The sequence below is a fragment of the Corvus kubaryi genome, unplaced genomic scaffold, assembly GCF_017639235.1.
Source record: "Corvus kubaryi isolate FWS band 111438036 unplaced genomic scaffold, C.kubaryi_AGA036_p1.0 137, whole genome shotgun sequence".
In the NCBI taxonomy this organism is placed as follows: domain Eukaryota; kingdom Metazoa; phylum Chordata; class Aves; order Passeriformes; family Corvidae; genus Corvus; species Corvus kubaryi.
The window spans coordinates 2,313,108-2,333,655 of NW_024580671.1; the positions used below are offsets into that span (position 1 = coordinate 2,313,108).

General features: G+C 37.7%; 1 protein-coding gene and 1 long non-coding RNA gene across 3 annotated transcripts; one reads left to right on the plus strand and one right to left on the minus strand.

Moving 5' to 3' along the window:
• Positions 1 to 206: 206 nt before the first annotated feature.
• Positions 207 to 12,904, minus strand: NTS (neurotensin). Of its 2 annotated transcripts, XM_042017622.1 has the most exons (5): positions 12,602 to 12,844; positions 10,130 to 10,189; positions 8,440 to 8,501; positions 2,026 to 2,250; positions 207 to 576 (listed from the first exon to the last, which is right to left on the minus strand). In XM_042017622.1, the coding sequence occupies exons 1-5, from the start codon at positions 12,660 to 12,662 to the stop codon at positions 430 to 432; spliced, it is 555 nt and encodes a 184-aa protein (XP_041873556.1). In that variant the 5' UTR covers positions 12,663 to 12,844; the 3' UTR covers positions 207 to 429. The 2 variants fall into 2 exon arrangements, with proteins under 2 accessions (XP_041873556.1, XP_041873557.1); XM_042017623.1 differs by lacking the exon at positions 10,130 to 10,189 and having other exon boundaries at positions 12,602 to 12,904.
• On the plus strand, positions 2,718 to 13,991 carry LOC121659508. The gene is made up of 2 exons (XR_006014360.1): positions 2,718 to 2,799; positions 13,618 to 13,991. It is a non-coding gene; the product is annotated as an uncharacterized LOC121659508 (long non-coding RNA).
• Positions 13,992 to 20,548: the final 6,557 nt, after the last annotated feature.

Here is a 20,548-nt window from a genome sequence, read left to right on the forward strand (position 1 = left end):
ACTCTGGCAGTTCTTACTCCTATGTTATTCAAAAAATTTGCAAACATTTACATGTTCGAGGTGTCCCATTAAGAAATTATAAGATTCTCAGTAGGATTTATGGACAGTATCAATATACTTGGTGTTATGTCAGTGTGCTTTATAAAATTCAAAAAGACTACAAGATTGTTTGAAAGCATGTTGAAATCCCAGTTTTGTACAATACATCATGCTTAAAAACTAGTTTTATTCGCAAATGTATTGGTCCAATTAATCTCAAGTAGGAAAAATTCACAATCAAGAAACAGCAATTGCAAAAAAGACACAGCTATGTTATCATCTTGATTTTCCATAGTATATTTTCACACAAGTATGATTTTAGATTTAGATAAGATAACCATAATGCACAGTTACCTATAAACTAAATATACATTGTTTTCTTCTGCTGCATCAGTAATATGAACTTCTCTTGAGTATGTATGGTCTTCTAGCCTTGTTGACATGTAGCTGCCGTTTCAGAATATAGGGATTTTTTCTCTTCATGATTTCCTTTTCTTGGCTTGTATTCTCTAGATCAAAAGTGTCTTGCTGAAGTAACTGTAGGATGCAAGAAGAGACACACTGTTATCAACTTTTTTTTGTGATGAAGATTAAAAACTCCTCAAAATGGTTATAAAATATTATTTTAATATCTGCCACCAAGAAAAATCTTTACTATATTAGCTGCAGAATCAATAAAAAACACAAAAAACAAACTCAAGACACAAACCTAAAATCAGGCTAAAGATGAGCTGAGGCCTACAGAAGTGATATTTAAATTCCACTGAAACAAATTAGATAATTGGTTTTGATCAGAGAGGAAAATTGGTATATCCTCTTTGGACTAAAACTCAAATTGGCTGAAAGCTTCCTAATGACTATCACTCTGCTATCACACATTTAGGTTAAACACCTACATGCACTGCTTGCTGGTTTCATCTTTTGAGAACTATTTTAGTCTACAACTTCCTGCAAAGCAGGGAACTGTGATTAAGACATATGGGTTATTGCATATTTGGTTCTATGGTATCTCCTTTACAGTAAAAAATGCACAGATTAAGAGAATCTTCAGAAAACTGTGGTTCTCAAAGACATTGCAGTCCTTTGCATGGACCATCCCAGCTAATATGAGGATTGTGAATAAGACCATATATACAGTGTTATGACTCAGCAAATAAAACCCCCACCAAACTAGAAAGAGGATCTGGATTCAGCCAAACTGTGCAGGAACCTGAGACAGATGAAGAAATTTGGTTTACTGGATAGTGGGTAGTGACACTAAGACATCTTTTTTCACCACACAAAGCAGCTTTTAGTGTAATATCTAACAATGCAAGTGGATTGTGCCTAGTATGCTTCTCTGTAATCACTGTAATTGCTGTAGTAAAATAAACATCACAAATGGCCTATAAACAATTTAAGAGCAGCAATCTTCATAAAATCACAATGTCAACTACCAGGGCCCTCTTTAGGTATATGGGAAAAAAAAGCAGGAGTTACCTTGCTGCCAGTTTCCTAGCAATGGTAAGAGAACCAGAGTGCCTAGTAAAATGATATGTACACATGGGCATGTATCCCTGCATTTTGAATCCAGTTTGCCTTAGGGTCTTAAAACAGAAACACTGACTACATTTATTTATGCTTCAATAGATCTGTAGTAACTTCATGGCTGTTAAGCAGATATTAATTATGTGTTCTGGCATAGTGATGACTTTCATGTGTTTGTTTTGTTACCTGGAATGGCTACAAAAAGTGGAGAAAGTAAATAGTTAAGAAAAATTCTCATTTATCCATGGGTCATTGTAAGAAACTTACACTCAGGTCATCATAACCTTCACTAATTCACAACTCTTAGGTAGTGGCATATTAGAGGTGTTACAGAATATAAAAAAGGGAAGGGAAGCTCCAACAATGTGATGGGGGTTACATGGATATGGATTTTTACAACATCATTACAGACCCTCAGACTTTAATAGTAGTAAAAACATGCATTTGTGACTGTTTTACCTCCCAATGCTGAAAGGCTCTGCTGTGGCAAACTTTTTGGAGTTGATACACTGTCAGCATTGCTTCCAAACTGAAGCCATCCAGAGCAGCAGGGAACTGTCTTCCTGGAACCAGATCCTCCTCATCTACCTCTACTGTTTCCCCCATTTGGTTGTTTATGTTGTTGACAAGATTGCAGACATTTAGCAGGGTCATTTTCCAGTAAGGAAGTTTTGCTCTGTTAATCTGAAAATAAAAACACCCACAATTTAAAGTGGTTTGGGTTTTTTGTAATCATGTGCTACATTCAAACATTTTGTTAGAAACAAGTTTATGTTTCTGAAGTGCTTTTCATCTGGTCAACTTTTAGACAATAATTAGAGTGCTGAACTTAGGACAACTCATTTATTACATACGCCAAGTCTGCTTCCTTGCAGCCTTGCCCCCCAGGTAGATATACATGATGAAAAGACTAAACTTCTACCAAACCAGAATGGCAGCATTTCATAGTCATTCTGCACAGGTGTAAACAAAAAACACAGATGAGAATGAATATAATATAAATTACAGGTGTAAATAAGGATAATGATTCAAACCCACTGGATAAATTCCCAGTTCAGGAATCCAAGCTGGATGCCTGTGGTTAACTAGACGCTCCTCCCTAGTTCAGAACAAATACCAGTCATTTAAAAATTCCCTGAAAAAAGGAATGGAGTCCCTACTTCAGGACAAGCTGTCTGACGAGTCTGGGTCTGAAGTTACAGAATCTATAAGCCCCAGGAATTTTGGATGCTGGTAAGTGAAGAGCCTGGGAGATGTTAATTGAAGGTCTACAGGCTTAGGAAGATGGAGCAGAGATAAAACATAGCTGTGAAAACAAAGTATTCCTAATTTGGTAACTGGACTGAAAAACTGAGACCAACTGTATTTAGGTGGTCCATAATGAACCTGTCCAGAGATGTTACAGAAAGAAATAAGGAAATTTTACCATGTCTCAAATTTTGCTCATTCCAGTATCTTGCATTATGTATGAGCTTTTAAACCATTTTAAAGAAATGCTGATAACCATGACTTTTATTTTTCTACTGGTATTGTTTTTCCAAGCAGTGGTGGCAGTAGTCTTCTTCCATTTTGATTATCAATAGGAAAAAAGTAAGTTTAAAACTTAATTCCTCCGCCATTTACTGCTTTTCATGATTTTGCCATTTTCTTCATTCTCCACTATTAATTATTTCTTCTGCACTGTATTTCCTTTTAGTGCTGAGTACAGAAATTAGTTTCCTTAAACTAGAACTGGTGACATAGAAATCTCCAATCAAGAACCAAAAAGCAAATTCCTATTTATTCCTGGGAAGGATTTCCTTGCTGTGCACACTAGGATTAGACCTTACCTATGAACTGAAGTGTAGTTGCTTCTTTTCCTGGGTGTAGGAAGTTAAATATAGGTATTACACTAACACAGACATTGCCTTTCACACATACTTGAGAGCATTTATTGAGAGTGTGGATGCAACATCACATAATCTGTTTCTTTAGAGCACCTTCCTAACAAAGGTGCAAAGATTTGCAAGATTTTTGTATATTCATCACACTTTACTAATTTTTAAGGGAAAAGAAAGAAAATTGAGAGAAATGAGGCAGAAACAAGAAAAGTTGGCATCACTCTTAGCATTAGTTACAAAACATTTCCTTCTGGCCACGATCATTACTCCAATATACATCTGATACATGCATGCCTTTCAAAATCAGAATGATTTAGTCCTTTAATGAAACTGCTGTGCATTCTCAGATTCCTGACAGCATGTGGAAAAAATAAGATTACTTTGTTTTGAGTCTAAGAAAAACAAATCTGAAACCTTATTTGGAAGCTTGTAATTGGTTCTGCATCATTTACTTTGAGCTCATCTGTTGTCCCAACTAAGTGCCCTAGTTAGTCTATGAAATTATTTGAAAAGATGTGACAGTTTCAAAATATAATTAATCTCCGTGCAGAATATCTGATTTTACTAACAGAAGTTAAACTAGGAAAAAGACCAAATGTCCAACGCAATTTCAAAATGTTCTTTGGTCTGTTTTAATGTATTTTTGAAATATAAAAATATGGAGCTTTCCATGACAAATGAGGAGGCTTCCCCAGTTCACTTTCCTCTCCTGGGTATACAAAAGAAATGTGAGCTATCACTGCAACAGCTAAATTGCAATGGAGCATAAAATCCAGAGGCAGTGCTACATGAGTGAGTGAGACTTCTAAGTTAAGTAAGAACAAAAAATATTGCAGTGGATGGAAACAGAAGAGAAGAGTAAAAGATAGGGAAATTTGTCATGCCTTGTGTAATTTATAGAATCTTTTTGATCTAAAGTTACTACTTATGTCAACCTGATGCACATCTATGCATAAAGGAACTTTCCTCTGTGCATTAGTAAAATACTTAAATAGCAGACTTCCTTAGGTGAAAATTGTCTTAGCTCCTACTTATGAAGTTAGGAGAAAACAATTTTGCAGTGCTGTCTGCAAGCTTCTAACAAACTTTTTTTGTTACAGGAGTCTCATTCCTATTAATACCACGCATATATCCCCTCAAAGTATTTTTACTTCAGTACACCTGCTTCTGACTTACACTGCTCCCATCAACAATTCAGTCCAGAGTGAATTTTGAGGTTTTCTAACTGAACATGGAGTTTTCCAGGTCGTGTCCAGTCACTGAACAGAGCAGTCATGTTATTTTTCTGCTCCACTATTACAGCAAGCATTAAAATCAGATTGCTTTGCTTTTTAGGTTATGAAAAATATCTGAGGCCGTTATCCTAAAGGTCTGTAAAAAAACAGTTTAAGATTATGATAATCCAAATGTTCAGGTCAATTTAAAATATTTAATATATTTTATACTATATATGATATATTTTTGTATTTTATATATTTATATATTTTCCATACAGGTCTAAGCAATGTCAACTAGAGTAGCTCAACACATATTTTGGAAAACACCTATACAATAGAACAAGGAATCCTTATCTGCCAAGATGGAATTAATTTTTTTAAGAGTGACTTGAAAAATATCTGCGAATGATCTGAAGGAACAAAAGACACTGCAGTATGAACTAGAATTTAAAAGGTACTAACGCTGAAGTTAATATGATGTTTGTATTTCCACTGTTGAACTTCTTTGTGAAATAAGAATCGGATATATAATTTCTCACACTTTATGTATCTTGAAAGAGAAATTAAGATCATCTAAGAAACTGAAATAAGCTTATTTCCTTCTTTGACAACAGGCTTGTTCTATGCAAGACAAAAGAGATTCCCAAGTTATAATTTATATTATATTTTTGTGTCTAGTTGAATGATATCCCTGATAGTTTGCTTAAGATACTTCTTTTGTTATAGTTCATACATCCCAAATGCTATTTTTCTTCAGGAAAAAAGTTATCTGTTTTTTATATTTTTGTCTTTATTTAGTAAAAGCAGATAAAAAGCAAAGTTGTAACAAAGTAAAAATCCCAAGCTATGGAACTTTTAGTGCAGGATCTCTACAATTCCTTCCCATAATAGTAGTTGAATTTTGTTCCGATTGTAACCATAGAAATAATAAAAATACTCTCTGTCTTTAATCAGATATAGCATTGAGTTTTGTTAAAGCAAAACTACTTCCATGGTGTATATTAATGCCTGTAAATTTAATTAATTTTTATGTAATGACTGAGTCAGGAAGTCAGTAACTCCTAGGTAGCTGTAGGTACCTCCTTGTCCTAGGCAGCTCCTCTGACAATGAGGCTAAACTCTCTGGGCAAATACAGTCATAAATAGGCACCCTACAGCAATGAAAAGCTCAGGGGGTCCATGACTTCAGAAAATTAATGTCGGGTAGGATCCAAAGGTGGAGTCTGGGGATGATATATTCTCCAAGGAATACTTTCGTTTTACTTTCTCTTTTCCTCTAACTAACATAGTCTCGATCTTTTTTGAGTTCAAAACATTCTTCATGAAACTAGTGATTTCAGGCAAACATTTAGGAAGCTGGAAACAGAGTTATCTCTTTGACATGAATAGATTTTTCTATTCAAAACAAAAGAGAGACAGGAGATAACTGTCCATGTATTTTTGACAAGTCAGGTTTTGTTGTTTTACCAGATCTTCCAAATGGCTTTTCGGATTTTATCTTAGAAAAAAAGACAGATAAAGCATTTTAAGGGTTGTTTGATCCTTGTATCCTCATTGAGATGCAACAGCAGGGAAGGGTGACAAACTGTATTAAGTGTTGAAGACAGGTTGCAATAAGCATGAACATACTTCTTTAAGGATGGAGAGTGATCCAGCATAGAGGTGACTTTAAAGAGCAACTTGAAAAGGGCCAGAAGGCACTGGACAGCTGTCTGTGAAGTTAAAGGCATACAGCAATTCTTCCCATAATACTGGATAGACTACTGAATGTTGCAAAAGATGTGTGCTTAAACCCTAGCTGTAGTCTTGATACTATAGTTCACAAGTGCCTACTTAGGTAGATTTTTTTCTATCAAATACTTAAACCTACAAGTGATAATCCATTTTGCTGCACTTTAAGATCTCAGGTTTCATAAACAGTACTTTTTTTCCCTTCTTAATGCTGTGTAAATTATTTGGATTTCCTTTGCTGATTACCAAGTCAGTGTCAAATACAATTAATGCAATTTAACAGTAATTGCCCTCAAATGGAACCAGATCTCAGGCACAACACAGGTATTACACATACCATCTTCAAATTTGTCTATCACACCAGAACCATAATTTGTTGTAATGAGGGTTAAAATCTAGCAGGGGACAACAGAAAAAAAAATAATTTCAGTAATGAATGGAATAGTGATATGACTCTTGCAGAAGAGTTGATGCACAGTTTTGTGTTTCCACCGTGTCTTACTTTGATGTCAAGAGACAACATATATTCAACTAATGAACTCTAGATGGTGATTTAAGACAGTATAGTGCAGAATTAAAGCAGTGTCTATAACATGAATCTACTGCTTCTGTCAGCTTCAAGTGTCAGTTGACTCGTGGTAAATACCATAAGGATGCTGAATAGCAAGCTACATGACACAAAACAACATAAGAGCATTATGGCAAACATCATGACATTATTAACTGGTGCAATATATTTGTGAATTTGGAGTTACCTGAGCTTGTGTTCTGTGGTGAGAGGGAGGAAAAGATGGAAGTTATGTTCACAGATCCAATAAAGTCAGTAGCAGAAATACCAATAGCTGCAGGGTTTTCTTCCAGGGCATACTATGCTTTGCCACACAGAAAAAAACCCTATTTTTTTCAGCCTCCTACATTTAAATATGTCTCAGAGAAAGAGTAGTTACTAAATCTTTCTGTACTTTACAGAAGTGAGCAGAAAACAGGTTTATTTGTAATCTAAGGTTAACTATCATGCCAGTAAAGAACACTGAAATCTAAGGACTGCCAGACAGATAAAGAAAATGCATTTTCTGGCCTCATACTTCTTCTAGTCTATCCAATAATCCCGTGGAAAAGGTCACATACATGTAAATACAGTATATGCAGAAGTCTTCCTGGCAGATTTTGTCCTTAACCTCCAACTAGTCATTGGTTTATGAAAATTTGTATTTTGGGGGAGAAATTTTTTTATTTCTGATTTTATTTTCCATTACATTTAAGTACCACTTAAACTTTTTTTGAATAATGAATTAAAATATTCATTCTTAAACCCATAGTACTGGTTTCAGAATTTGTTCTTTAATATATTGCTGAAGATATATCAGACATATATATTTCTTAGATAATTTATGGAAGATAATAGTGTTGAGAAAGTGTCTATCAGCCTGTCCAACACATATGTGCAATACTTGCTGCTTCACTTTGTCAATATGAGGTTCTAACTGAATTTTTATCTATTCATATTAAATAACATAACCATTATTCACAGTCTGGAAACTTGTCAAGGAAATGCCATTTACCAAGTCAGTATTTTCACAGTCATGTCCCCATGTTCCTGTACTAGCACTATGATTAAAAGCCTAAACCAAAATAGGCATATGTATTAACAATTTTTGCTTTATGACTGTCTTAATTTTATATGCACATAGGAAGAGTTCTGCATAAAAATAGCACTTATAGATTTGACTCAAGGTTAGTATAGCTTTCATCGGGCATAATCTTATTGGAAACACGTTTCCTCATATAAATTTACATCTCTGTACGTAACATAGTTTTGACAGTTTAATGAAAGTACCAGTGTTAAAACTGAGGAACACGTTTAGTGTGCCACATCAACACCTTTAAATTTCCTTTGAACTGGAGAAAATCTTGCACCAAAGTAAAACCTAACACTCAACTTCTCTGTCTAGACCATAGGTTATTACTTTGTGCAAAGACTTTTGGGTTTGTAATGAGAATTCATTTGCTCCCTCCCTGTCAGGTAAAGGAAGAAAAATAATTACCTTTGATGTGTACATATTGGTCAATAAATCTGCTTCTAATGCTTTCATTTCCTCTTCTGAATCTGGGAATAAACCAGAAACATATGCTTATTATTTGATCATAAATCATGGACATTTCAATTCAGTACAAAGAACTTAGATATTTAAATGAATTTTAAAAAATAAACACACAAACACAACCAGCAGTGACCTAGAGGGACTGTGAGGATTCTTCAGTTAGCAGCAATATTATGTTAAAAGAAATACTCAGGACCTTTTTGAAGCATGATCAAGCTTATTGAAGTGAATGAAACTGTTCATTTATCTTAGTTTCATAGCAGAAAGGCTCATTAACTACAATTCTTTCAGAATAAAAAAACTACTTTAATATTCTTCATTATTTTCATAATAAATATTTGTCATGTTTGCTTACTTTGGAAGAAAAATTTGAATATTTATTTTCAAATATTTATTTAGGTAGTAATTATTAGGTAAATGACAGTTATGATTACTTGATTAATAATCAATAGTATTGATTATTCTTAAATTAAGGGTAATTTTACTGATATGAGGGAACTGACCTTTATCAGTTTATGATACAAGCTCTTGACAATGTATATAGAAAAAGAAAGTATTCTGACTGGAAGTTTAGGGATTTTCTTTACTGACTTAATTGACCTTTGCCAGCTCAGTAGACTTGCAAGACCTGTGATTTGGTAAATAGGGCAAAAATTGCTGTAGAAAGAGAAAACACACATTTCTACACACAGCATCACAAGATGAAGAGGAGAATCACAATGAAGATCTGGTGCCGTGATAGCAGCAATCACAGCTCAAAGGAAAAAAAGTAAGGAATCAGATAAGTCTTTAGGTGAAATAGAGTTCCACATAGCTTTTACCTTTCCTGGAATACCAACAGTCTGAAACCAAACAATATACTATTATTTCAAACCATAATAAACCAAAATACATTCCATATTCATATAGGTCATATCTCACTTTCTTTAAAATAATCAGTGCTGTGGGCATGTAAGACCCTACCACTGAATCTGTGGATAGGTTCTGCCTGTGCCTTCATTTCAGGGATCATCACCATGTTATGTCCCTACCTTTCACAGAACATGAGACTGTAAGGGACCAAAAGCATGTGCCAATGTGTCACAGGTTTCTGTCAGCACAGAAGCCACCCATTACAAAACCAATCATGTTCAATCTTTATAAATCTCACCACTACTGTCACTTTGCCTCTTCTTTAGGAAATTCTTCTAACCTATCAATGCTTACTCACTTCTGATTTCAAGTCTAATTTATTTCCAATTACAAATGTATCCATGGTTTGCAAATAAATTCCTACACTGTAAATGACACCTTTTTATTTGTGATATTTACCTATCATGTATTTACTGTGAGGGATCACCTCTCTTCCCAGCTTAGTGTTTTTGTGTGTTTTTGTGCAACAGGATTAGCAAACATGTGCAAGATCACTGTGTCTTTTTGGTCAAAAACCATTGTCCTGGAAATCCCATAAATGCTTAATTGAAAGGCTATGCCCAGATTTATTGGACTGTCATCTATTCTCCTTCCTTGTAATAGTCTTGTATTTCCCAACTCATCAGAGCAGCCCTCCTCTGTCCTTGATGTGTTCCCAAGAGAGAACAGCATAGTACAGTTTGGTTCAGAAGCCTCAGTACTTAACCACCTTAATGCTTACCATTAGCTACAGTGAGTAGCTCTCTTACATGGTTTTTTTGGTTTTGTTTGTCTTTTGTGCCTGAAAAACCACAAAAATCAGGTTAGATAACAAGGTAAAGTCTTTTATTCCTCAGATTTCCAACAGCTGTGCTTTGGTTAAAAAGCAGCTTTTAACAGGAATTTCTATTATTTCCTAAGCCACTGCATTTTGTATTATTGCACTGGTTCTCATGCCTATTATTTAGGTCATGAAAAACTTGTGTGTGTTACACATATCCCCTTCCTCTGTAGGGATGCTCCTGTTCAGCTCTGCATTACCAGCACAGTACATGCATTCATTATTTTTATCATTGGAGCTATTGCATTTGACTTGCTGTAATGCTGATCTACATCCAGTCCTATTTAAAGTTTACAAATTTCACATTAAATAGGACTAGTTGTAGACCAGTCAGCAAGTCCCTAGCAACTAATTTCCAACCTGAAGCTTTTCAGCCCTTTCAGCAGTAATGGCTGTCAGTTTTATCAGCTTTACCATTAGCCAAAGTCCTGCTGGCAGCACAAGATCACCTCAGCTGAATTTCTACCAATGACAGCATCTCCTGTGAGCAGGTGACCACACACACAATGACAGCATCATAATTTGAGTTGTCCTGGATCACACCAGCTGAGAAAAATAAAAGGACTTGTGCCTGGTTAGCATCTGGATTTAGTTTCTATAAAGGATGGAAGATAGCTTCCACACATTGAGGCTGGAAGATAGCTGCAGACATGAAAGGTAGAAAGGAAGGCATTAAGAAGCATTTGAATTGAAAGCATAAATCTAGAGGACATTATTTAAGAGTCAAGATTCCTTGAGTGAAGAATAAAGCAAGGCTTGGAGGGAGAGAAGGAAGCATGTTCAGGTAATTCAGGAGTGAAAAGAGATGGAAGAGGAGCAAAAGCATAAAAAGAACAGACTCTCAGAGAGCAAAGTATAAAAAGCCTAGTTACACATTACTGCTAAAATCAGGGAGAAATTCACATAGTTTGAGGTATTCTTGATTCTATGGACAAGAAAAATAGTTTCTATTCATATATTCACATTTTACGGAACAATTACATTCTACAGGTATACACTTTTGCCTGAGGGCAAATATTTTCAAATGAAAATTTAACAATCATTTTCTTTATGACATAACTGTCCATAGTAATTACAAATTATTCGGGCCCCTTCACATAAGCTTCTCTGTGGCATTTCTCATTTAAAAATAATTTCAAATTTTCAAGCAAATAAACCATCATGTTAGTTCCACCTACAATTTGGCTTCTGGGATTTTTTTTTTAAAAACCTATTTTAATTCCTGCTTAAATGTTTTACTTTAATGGGCTTTCATTCAGGCTCTGTGAAGAGTTGAATTTGAAACTGCTTCACTGAAAATACTAGTCAGGAATTTGTTTGAAAAGCTTCAAAATTACATGGAGAGAAAAAAAATGTTAAGCTTTTTCACTAAGATCATGAGTTCTCTATAATATAGAGAACAATTACCTTTAAACTGTAATAAAATGCAGGTATTATGTGGTTTACATTTTTTCTCCTGCAGGGGAATACAAATTGGAAACATTCATCTAAAGTGAGAATTAGGAATTCTGAGTCCTCCTGAATGTTAAAGTTGAAAAATGAAGCTGCTTGTAAATTTACCCATTAAATTTAGTGGAGTTAAAAATCAAAGTAGTTTTCAAGTTAGTTAAGACTGGATTTTGCAGACTATTCTGCTTCATGTCTGTGTGGGTACACCTGTTTAACCATCACCATAACTCTATTTTGTCATAAACTTAGAGCATAAATAGCAGATGCTTAAGATGTGTCATCTTCCAAAGAAGCAGGCAATGCATTTTAATATATGGTCCTCCTTTTGAACTTTCTAAAGCAGCTGCTCTTGGAGAATAAATGCATTTACATTACCCTTCTTACTGTGTGATCTACCTGTGCTTCAGTATTTTTTGGTCATAATTTTAGACTGGTTGTTAGCAACTTTTTCTCCAGATAATAAGTTATATTTCTCTCTCTAAACAGTGACCAAAGGTCATGCATATTCATGTTGATTTGTATTGCAGCAGCTATTCATATGAGTTGCAGAAATTACAATTTGTATCATAATTTGGAAATACATCATATTCAATGAACCATAGCACAACCGAGCAGATGGTCTGCACTGATTTGTATTTCCAATGACTAGTCTACACTAATTGCCGTGGTATGGATGCTGTGAGGAGGAATGGCTTCTACGAAGGGAGAAAGTTAGGGAAGTGATATAAAAATATGATGCTGGCCAGAGCCCGTTATCAGAGCCAGCTCCCGGGCACCTAATGGACACAGCCGGCAGAGCCCGAAGCGACTTCACTTCCTTCCTTTACGTCCCGGCTCCGGGAGCGACTCAGCGCCGAGCGGTCCGAGGGGCTCCGGGCCGGGCGGTGCGGGGCGCGCCCGGCGCAGGCGGCGGCGGGGACTTACCTGAGCAGAGGCTGCAGGAGGCCAGGGCCAGCAGCACCACGCACACCAGCTGGACTCTCATCCTTGCCGCGCCGCCCTCTAGAAAGTAAAGTCCATAAATCCTAGGGAGAGACGGAGAGAGAGACAGAGACAGAGAGACAGAGACAGACAGACCCCCGCCGCTCCTCGCCCTCCGCACGCGTGCTGACGGGCGGCTGCAGGCACCAGACGGGGGACCCAGACCCTTGCCCAACTATATAAGCCGCGGGGTGATGTCACGGCGGTGTCGACATCGCCTCCTGAAGAAGCTCCCTCCCTCTTCCCCCCTCCTCCCGCTGCCCCCTCCCGCTGCCCCCTCCCGCTGCCCCCTCCCCGCGCTCCGCGCCCGCCGCCGCTGACGCCACTCTCCGCCTGACGCACGCGGAGCCCCGCGGGGCGCGCAGCGAACCCCCGCACCCACGGCCGCGAGGCGCGCCCGGCACGGCTCTTCCCGAAGGGGAACTATCCTGGGATTTTATTATTATTATTATTATTATTTAAAAAAAAAGTTTCCGCAGGTGCTCGTCCCCCGGCGCGGGGCTAGGGGTGGGAAGCGACCGCGCCGCCGTCCTCGTGCGGTTGACGCCCTTTGTCTTTCATCTGTAGAGCCTTTCCTTACAGCAAGGGAAAGAACCGCACACTGGTGACGGGCAGGGATGTTAAACCGGGGATGGGCAGGGAATGCGTGACATGGGGCACGGCGGGGATATAACCCTGGCCATGGGTAGGAGTATTGCATCGGGCACGGGTAGCAGGAAAAAGAGGGGAAGAAACAAAAAGGGAAGTCTGTGTGCGTGAGAGATGGAGGAAGATAACGGGAAAGCCACTAGACAGAGTCTTTCATAGATGCGCAAAAAAATGATACCCGACCAGGCGAGACTCCCTATTACTTCTGAAGAGCGCTTGCTACAAGCCACCCGCTGCGGTTTCAAGAGAGCGAGCGTTCCTAAGAGACATTTCTCTTACGATGCACTTTTCCCTGTTGATTTTTCCACTAGGTATCCTTCCTCAACGCCTAGCACAGAACAGGCTCCGTTTACAGCACCCAGAGGTCGGGACTCGGCAGGACACGCCGGGACCCCAGGCGGAGGCAGGGCGGCGGCGGGACGGGCGCGCTCTGCCCCGGGCGGGGCGCGGGGTGCGGAGGGGCCGCGGGCGGGGGCGCGGGGTCCCCGTCTCTCCACCGCATGCCCTGCCCTCCGTCTGTGCCCGGGAGCCCGTATCTGCTCCGGCTCGCTTTCTGCCTCCCAGCTCTCAGCTCCTGAGCCGTAAAGCCCAGAGAAATGACCCGAAGGTGAGGGCAGGGTAACCTCTAACGTGTGTGAGAATAAAAACGTAAGGCTGAAGACTGGCGTCAGCCTCCATCGCTCTACTGCTTTTGCTGTGTGGATTTTTTTTTTGTTTGTTTTTTTCTTCTCAGATACAGACGAATGCTCCATATGTTGAATACAGATACAGATACAATGCAGAACATTTCTGTCTCTCTGAATACATTTAAGGACAAATACACGTGTCACACGTAGCAGAAACACACGCTGCAAGTAGATTCTTCTGTCGTGGATGTTCCCTTCATCGCAGAAATGTTCCTTTAAATTGCAAAAAGCAGAGATGGGTGTTGTTTTCCTCCCGTACCCTCTGCGACTGAATAGGTGTCACAGAAACACACCGAATTTTCCAAATCCTGCCACAAGGAACACCTGGTGAAAAAAGTTATTTAACTGAATTCTTTATGCCCTGAAACAACATTTGCAGCACAACGGAATTTAAATTCTAATGTTGTTTTGGCTTATGGTGACATAAATACACACAGAAACGAAACTGAGTGCACTGCTGTGGTATTAGATGTTATAAGAACACAGATTTTTGCATACAGTTAGAAACACACCCTTCTGTACTACTGCGAGAGAAAATAAGAAACAAAAACTCCAAGTCCCCAAAACACATTTATCACATTTTATGGGCTGTGCTAGTCTACCAGAAAGTTTCAGATATCATTCATCTGTCTGAGCACTGAGGTTAGATGAGGTAGACACTCGCACTTCGCTCTAGTCCTATTTTCTATTATTTCCATTATACAGAAAGACCAATCTGCAGCTAATTTTGCTCTGTGGGTGTTCAGTAGTTCAGAAAGTTCTATGAATGAGAATCATATTTCATAGATATTTTCTAGTGCCCACTTTCTACAGAGTCACAGAGTTCTTCAATAATCTAATTACCCATGTTCTTATGTAACTGGAATTTAAAGAAATGAATTTTTTTCTTCAGGAAGAGAGTAATTGTCATTTTTCCTGCCATTAAAATCTGTGATCACCTAATTGTTGCCTTTTTGGTTTTCTTTTTTTATTTTTTTCCTAAGTTAATAAGTGCTAGGGATTTGAGGGGGACAAATGTATGGTATGTTTTTAACCATTACGGGTTTTTTGCCATTGGTCTGTTTCCATTTTCTTTTTCTTGGAAACTGAAAAGGCAGAAACTTCAGTGTTGAAAATCTTTGCTTTCTTACCATGTTTTATGTTCCTGACATACTATCTTTGAGTCCCCTGGATCAGGCTCAATTGAGCTTGGACAATTTTTTTTTTTTTCAATAGAACTCAGCTGTCATCTATTCCTCCGATGCTCCTTTACTTACTTTTTCTACCTCTTTCCTACATCTGCACCTTGTACTACTTCACAAAGAATTGTATAATGGGAATTTTAACTCTTTCAACAGTTAATTTCCTAAATAACTTAAACTTCTTCAAGTCATCTTCATATCACATTTCTCCCAATGAAGAAGAGAAGCTTTTATAAGGAAAAAAAACAACCTCTTTGCAGATCTGTCTCTCTCTCTCCCCTCTTTATTTTTAAACACTCTTAGCTAAAAAAAAATATTATAACTATTCATTAGTGTCAGTCAGTTTGGGAAACTCGGTTTATCTTTACTTGCCCTCAGCATGTGATTTAGACAGCCTGTCCAGGCCTATAAATCAGGTCAATTCACAACTGTGAGGCATCTGAAGATAACAAAACAAACAGGTAAATGGCAGATTCATGGAAGAACAGATACATAAACCTCTATTTACTTTGTCATAAAACTACCATCATAGCATATGGATAACACGAAACAGAAAAGCTGTAATCACCAAACAGAAGGAGAGTACCATTCTGCTAATGTTCCTGCTGTAGAAGGTATTGGAGATTATAATAAGGAACTCTCAATGTTCCAGTTACCAGTTTTATGCCTTTGGAATAGCAATAAACACAGTGAGAATGAATGGAAGAAAATCAAGATGTTCAATCTTGCCATTAAGTATATTTACATCTGAGAATTCTTTAATGTTTTTTTAATAGTTATACATATATATAGCAGTAGTTATACAAGTATGAAAACTCCAAGAGGGATCATTCTGGAGGTGGTCATCCAGAAAACGTTTCATACAGCAAACTGGCTAAAGATACTCACTCAAAATCTTAAAAGTTGATTTTAGTTGCGGTGGTTAAGCTGCTTTGCCCCTACAACAGTTTGGCTACCAGCAGTTTAGGTTAACATGCTGGGCAGAAAATTGACAACTCAATTTCTATCATGTCTGGTCAAGGGACAAGCTCAAGCAAAGAAACAGGATGGACAGGCAAGGGTATTCAAAGCACATTTAAATCATGAATTTAGTCAGACACTGCAGCAGAATTTTCCAGTCATCGTGAATTCTCAGCATTTCTTTCCCTGAGCTTAAAAATAGGTCTAGGGCATTTATTCTGTTTGGTCAGCACAGTGATGCTCAAAACTCGATGGTGTATTCAACTGCTGAAAGTCCTGGAGACCACCTCTGCTGCAAAGGATATCAGAAAAACATTCAGAAATAAAAGGCAGATGGTGCTTAACACACTGGATCATTTTTAAGTAAAACATTAAGCATCCTCTTACTTCAAAGCCAATCTCCTTTAGTCATTCTGTGACTCAGTTTTTTACTTTTGTGAGGTTGTGCACTTTAAGGAATCCTTGAGAAGTTGACTGAGCAGTATTAAAGAACTTACCGATATATATTAAAAAAACCCAAACAAACACATAAGCAGCCACATTATTGTCTGAATCAGAAGAATTCTTAATATACAACAAATTTCTGCTACATTTTTAAGGAGCCACAAATCAGTAGAAACTTCGTGGATGTCTAATGAGCTCACCCTTTGTGTTTTAAAGTCGTGGGGTCTAAAACTGTGAAAGAGGCATTCTGTGTATCTTCTGCATATGAGGTACACATGCATGACAGAGCTTTTTTTTTTATGCTTTGGGGTTTCAAACAGCAACACCATTTCAGTACCCCAGGGGATCATGATCTTCAAATAGCAGAAAATTTAAAAATATCATTTCAGCAGAATAATCTGAAGTATCATTTCTTCTTTTAAATTTTTTCCCATTAAAGCACAGCCATTACATTTCCAGAACTTAGAGATTCTCTAACCCTTCTCACGAAAAAATAGATTCTATATTTACATTAGTATAAAGTAAACACAGCATATATGCATCTACACACCAACTGGTAAAACAACTGAAAATCAAAAATTTTAGGACAAATATATATATATAAAAAACTACTTGGAAATTGTTTAATAAAAGTCAATTTGGATAAAAAAGGCCATAAGAAAACAATCTTCACTCCTACTCCTAATTTCCATTTCCTTTTAATTTTTTTTTTTCCTTTTACTAAAATCCTTCTATATGAGAAAGCAAACAGTGCAGTTAGAAGTGTCACCACAGTGTGTCATGGGAGTTATGCTTCGGGCACCTCCTCCTTACTCTCACCTCTCAGCAATTCATTCCCAGGCCAGACTGCATCTTTCTCATTTCTTTGATTACACGTTTTCCCCAAATACCTAAGTTAATCAATTTTTCATTTCTCTCCAGTGAGCTATGAATATTTTAATTTAGGTTCCAGGGTATAATATATACAAGAGACATGGGTGAAAAGCCTGATATAACTTTGTTGAGTACTGCATATTCATGTAATCCACTGTTCATCAGACTGATCATGCTTTGAAATTTTGTGTTAATTTGATGAAATAGTTAAGATGTGCAAAATACTGTTTTAATACTGTTATTGTTGGACTGATAACAATGATTATCGACAATTCCTGAAAGAGCAAAATGAAATTGATGTGGATTCAGAGGGTTGACTCTCTTTTTCCCCTGATATTCAGTTTTTGTCTGAAATTATTCTTCAGCATTCCATGGAACATGGTAACCGAAGACATAAGTATGCACTGTTAAATTACACTGGTTCAGTTATGCCATATAAGTAGGAATTGAACTCCATACTGAAACTTTTGAAATCATCTCTCCTGCTTCCTTCACAAATTTCTCAAAGAAACGTGATTTTTCCTTGTACCCAAAAGAGAATTTACTTTAACTAGTTATTTAAAATCGCACAGCCATGAAGAGATTTTGAATTAAAAATACCGAGGAATATTTCCTGTGTGCTCAGTAAAGAGGCAATATGCTATTATTACCATAAATCACTGAGATTATGCTGAGACCTTCATCTTGATGAGATACAAGTTCTTCCCCAGGAGTCCTTAAGAGATTTCCAAACAAACAAAAGCCTTTTCTTTCTCTTTTTTTATTCTTTTTCTTTTCTTTTTTTAAATAAAGGTAACCTCAAAGAGTCCTGAACAGCCTTCCACTGTTGTTCCACTGCAACATAAGAAAAGACTAAGAATCACTTAGAAGTGTTTCCTTTTTCAGTTTATTAGTTATTTTTCTTCTTCAGGAAATTTCATTAAGCAAGGCAAAAGCACCAGTTTTAAATTTATTCTTAATATACAAGGTTTTTGGCTTGAGGATTTATGAGCAGATCATTTAAAAATCATTGTTAAAGCTAATTGTTTTGGATGTAGGAGTGATACTCAGAAACAAAATATGGATTCACAGAACTGTGTTTTCAGTACTGTGCCAGCATGCACATACCAAGTATACACCACCTCTGCAACTTCCAGCTTTTTTACCTATGAGGGATGGAAAGCGTCTATGTAATTTGCACATCTGTGAACTGAAATTTGCATGCATAGTATTTAAGAAATTCCTTGGAGATTGAAAAGCAGACATCCCAATAAAGACAAACAAAGTGGTAATAAGAATACATGTTACAACAGCAAACACAGGCAACCAATCATTTACAACATAAGCAAGAACATCACCGACAAAGAAAGAAAGAACCCTTTTTGAAAAATATAAAGAGTGTTTGCATCTGAAGAATATTTTGCATTTGCATAACACCTTTCAATTTCAGTGCTTTATAAACATGAATTAACTATAGCCATGTCTAAACTAGAATACAGCTTGTAAATATACACTGCTCTAGAAAAATTTTGTCATCTTTAGCAGCCTATAGCAGCTTAGATTTTACTGTTAAGGTTTAACACAGGCAATGCTCAAGAGCGGTAGTGTTTATCCCTTATCAAAGCCATCCAGAGCAGTGCATCGTCCTGGGTATATGTCCTGACAGCAGTTCCACATCTGTGATCACCATCCATATCATAATGGCATCGAGCCTTGGTGTACTGACTCCTCTCTCCCTCTCTCCCCCCATCTCCCCTCCCAAGAGAAATATGTTAGACTGGCAAGAGAACAGTTGCTCTGTTATAACTGCAGGTAAACGAAGAGATTCAGCGAGCACAGAGTGCTCACACCCCAGATTAACACACTGATGTCAGCCATGCCTTGTGCTGTAGACATGATCTCAGCTTCAAATCACTATCCCAGTACATTGATTTCTGCTACTGGAGCCATGTTTAATTGAGACCCAGAGGGGACTGTTTTCTAATCACTTGATGATGTAGCCCCAATCCTGAAAACACCTCCATACATGCCTAATTTTAAGAAGATGAGCAGCATGACTCAAATGCTAAAACTTAAGCTTGTCTGTATCTGTAAATTTCATGTACCCACACTGAGAGGAACATGGATTTTTGATTTAAACAGTGAGGCCTGAATTCCAGCTCTTGATTTTAGTTATAGTTTCGGAATAAATACTTAGTGCAGACACAAACTTCCAGCTTTTCTCCTCATTGTCACCAGTCTCCCTTGGATGAACAAGTGCTCCAACTGTATTCATTGGAAACTAATGAGACAGATGGACATTCACTGTTAGGGCTAACGAGTAAATGTTACCTTTGTATACTTGTAGCTACAATGGTCTCTCTCCATAGGGCCTTATATTTAGGAGTAAGGTAAAGCATGGGAAGTGAATATCTCTGACTCTATTTCAATGAATATCACTAAAAGGAATAGGTTTATTTTCACAGATGAGATCCCTTTGCTGTGTGAATAGCCAGCTGTGAGCCTGCCAGAGGTAACACTCTCACTCCCCCACCATCGGGACTGGGGACAAGAATCAGAAGGGAAAATGCTAGGAAATTAATGAGTTGAGATGAAGACAGCTTAATAGGGAAAGCAAAAGCTACACATGCAAGCAAAGCAAAACAAGGAGTTAATTCACTGCTTCCCATGGGCAGGCAGGTGTTCAGCCATCTCCAGGAGAGCAGGGCCCCATCGCATGTAATGGGGACTAAAGAAGGCAAAGGCCATCACTCCAAATGTCCCCCTCTTCTTCCTTCTTCCCCCCACCTTATGTACCTTTATACATGGTCTGGAATAACCCTTTGCTTGATTGTGGTCAATTGTCCTGGTTGTGTCTCCTCCCAACCTCCCATGAACCCCCAACTTCGTTGCCAGTGTGGCAGTACGAAAAGCAGAAAAGGCCCTGGCTCTGTTAAGTCCTGCTCAGCCATAACAACATCTCTGTACTATCAACCCTATGTTCAACACAAATCCAACCCACAGCCCAATACCAGCCACTGTGAAAAAAATGAACTCTATCCCAGCCAACACCAGCATATCTAGAGATAAGAAGTTCGCTATTATTTACACAATTGTTTATAACATGTAGTTCTGATATA

Bases quoted from the DNA above. Each gene is read 5' to 3' on its own strand.
- NTS (XM_042017622.1), bottom strand. From the start codon at position 12,662: ATGAGAGTCCAGCTGGTGTGCGTGGTGCTGCTGGCCCTGGCCTCCTGC. The intron at 2,251-8,439 runs GTAATTATTTTT...TTTTATTTTCAG, and splicing joins CCAATATGTACACATCAAAG to ATTAACAGAGCAAAACTTCC. The intron at 577-2,025 runs GTAAAACAGTCA...TGCATCCTACAG, and splicing joins GAGCCTTTCAGCATTGGGAG to TTACTTCAGCAAGACACTTT.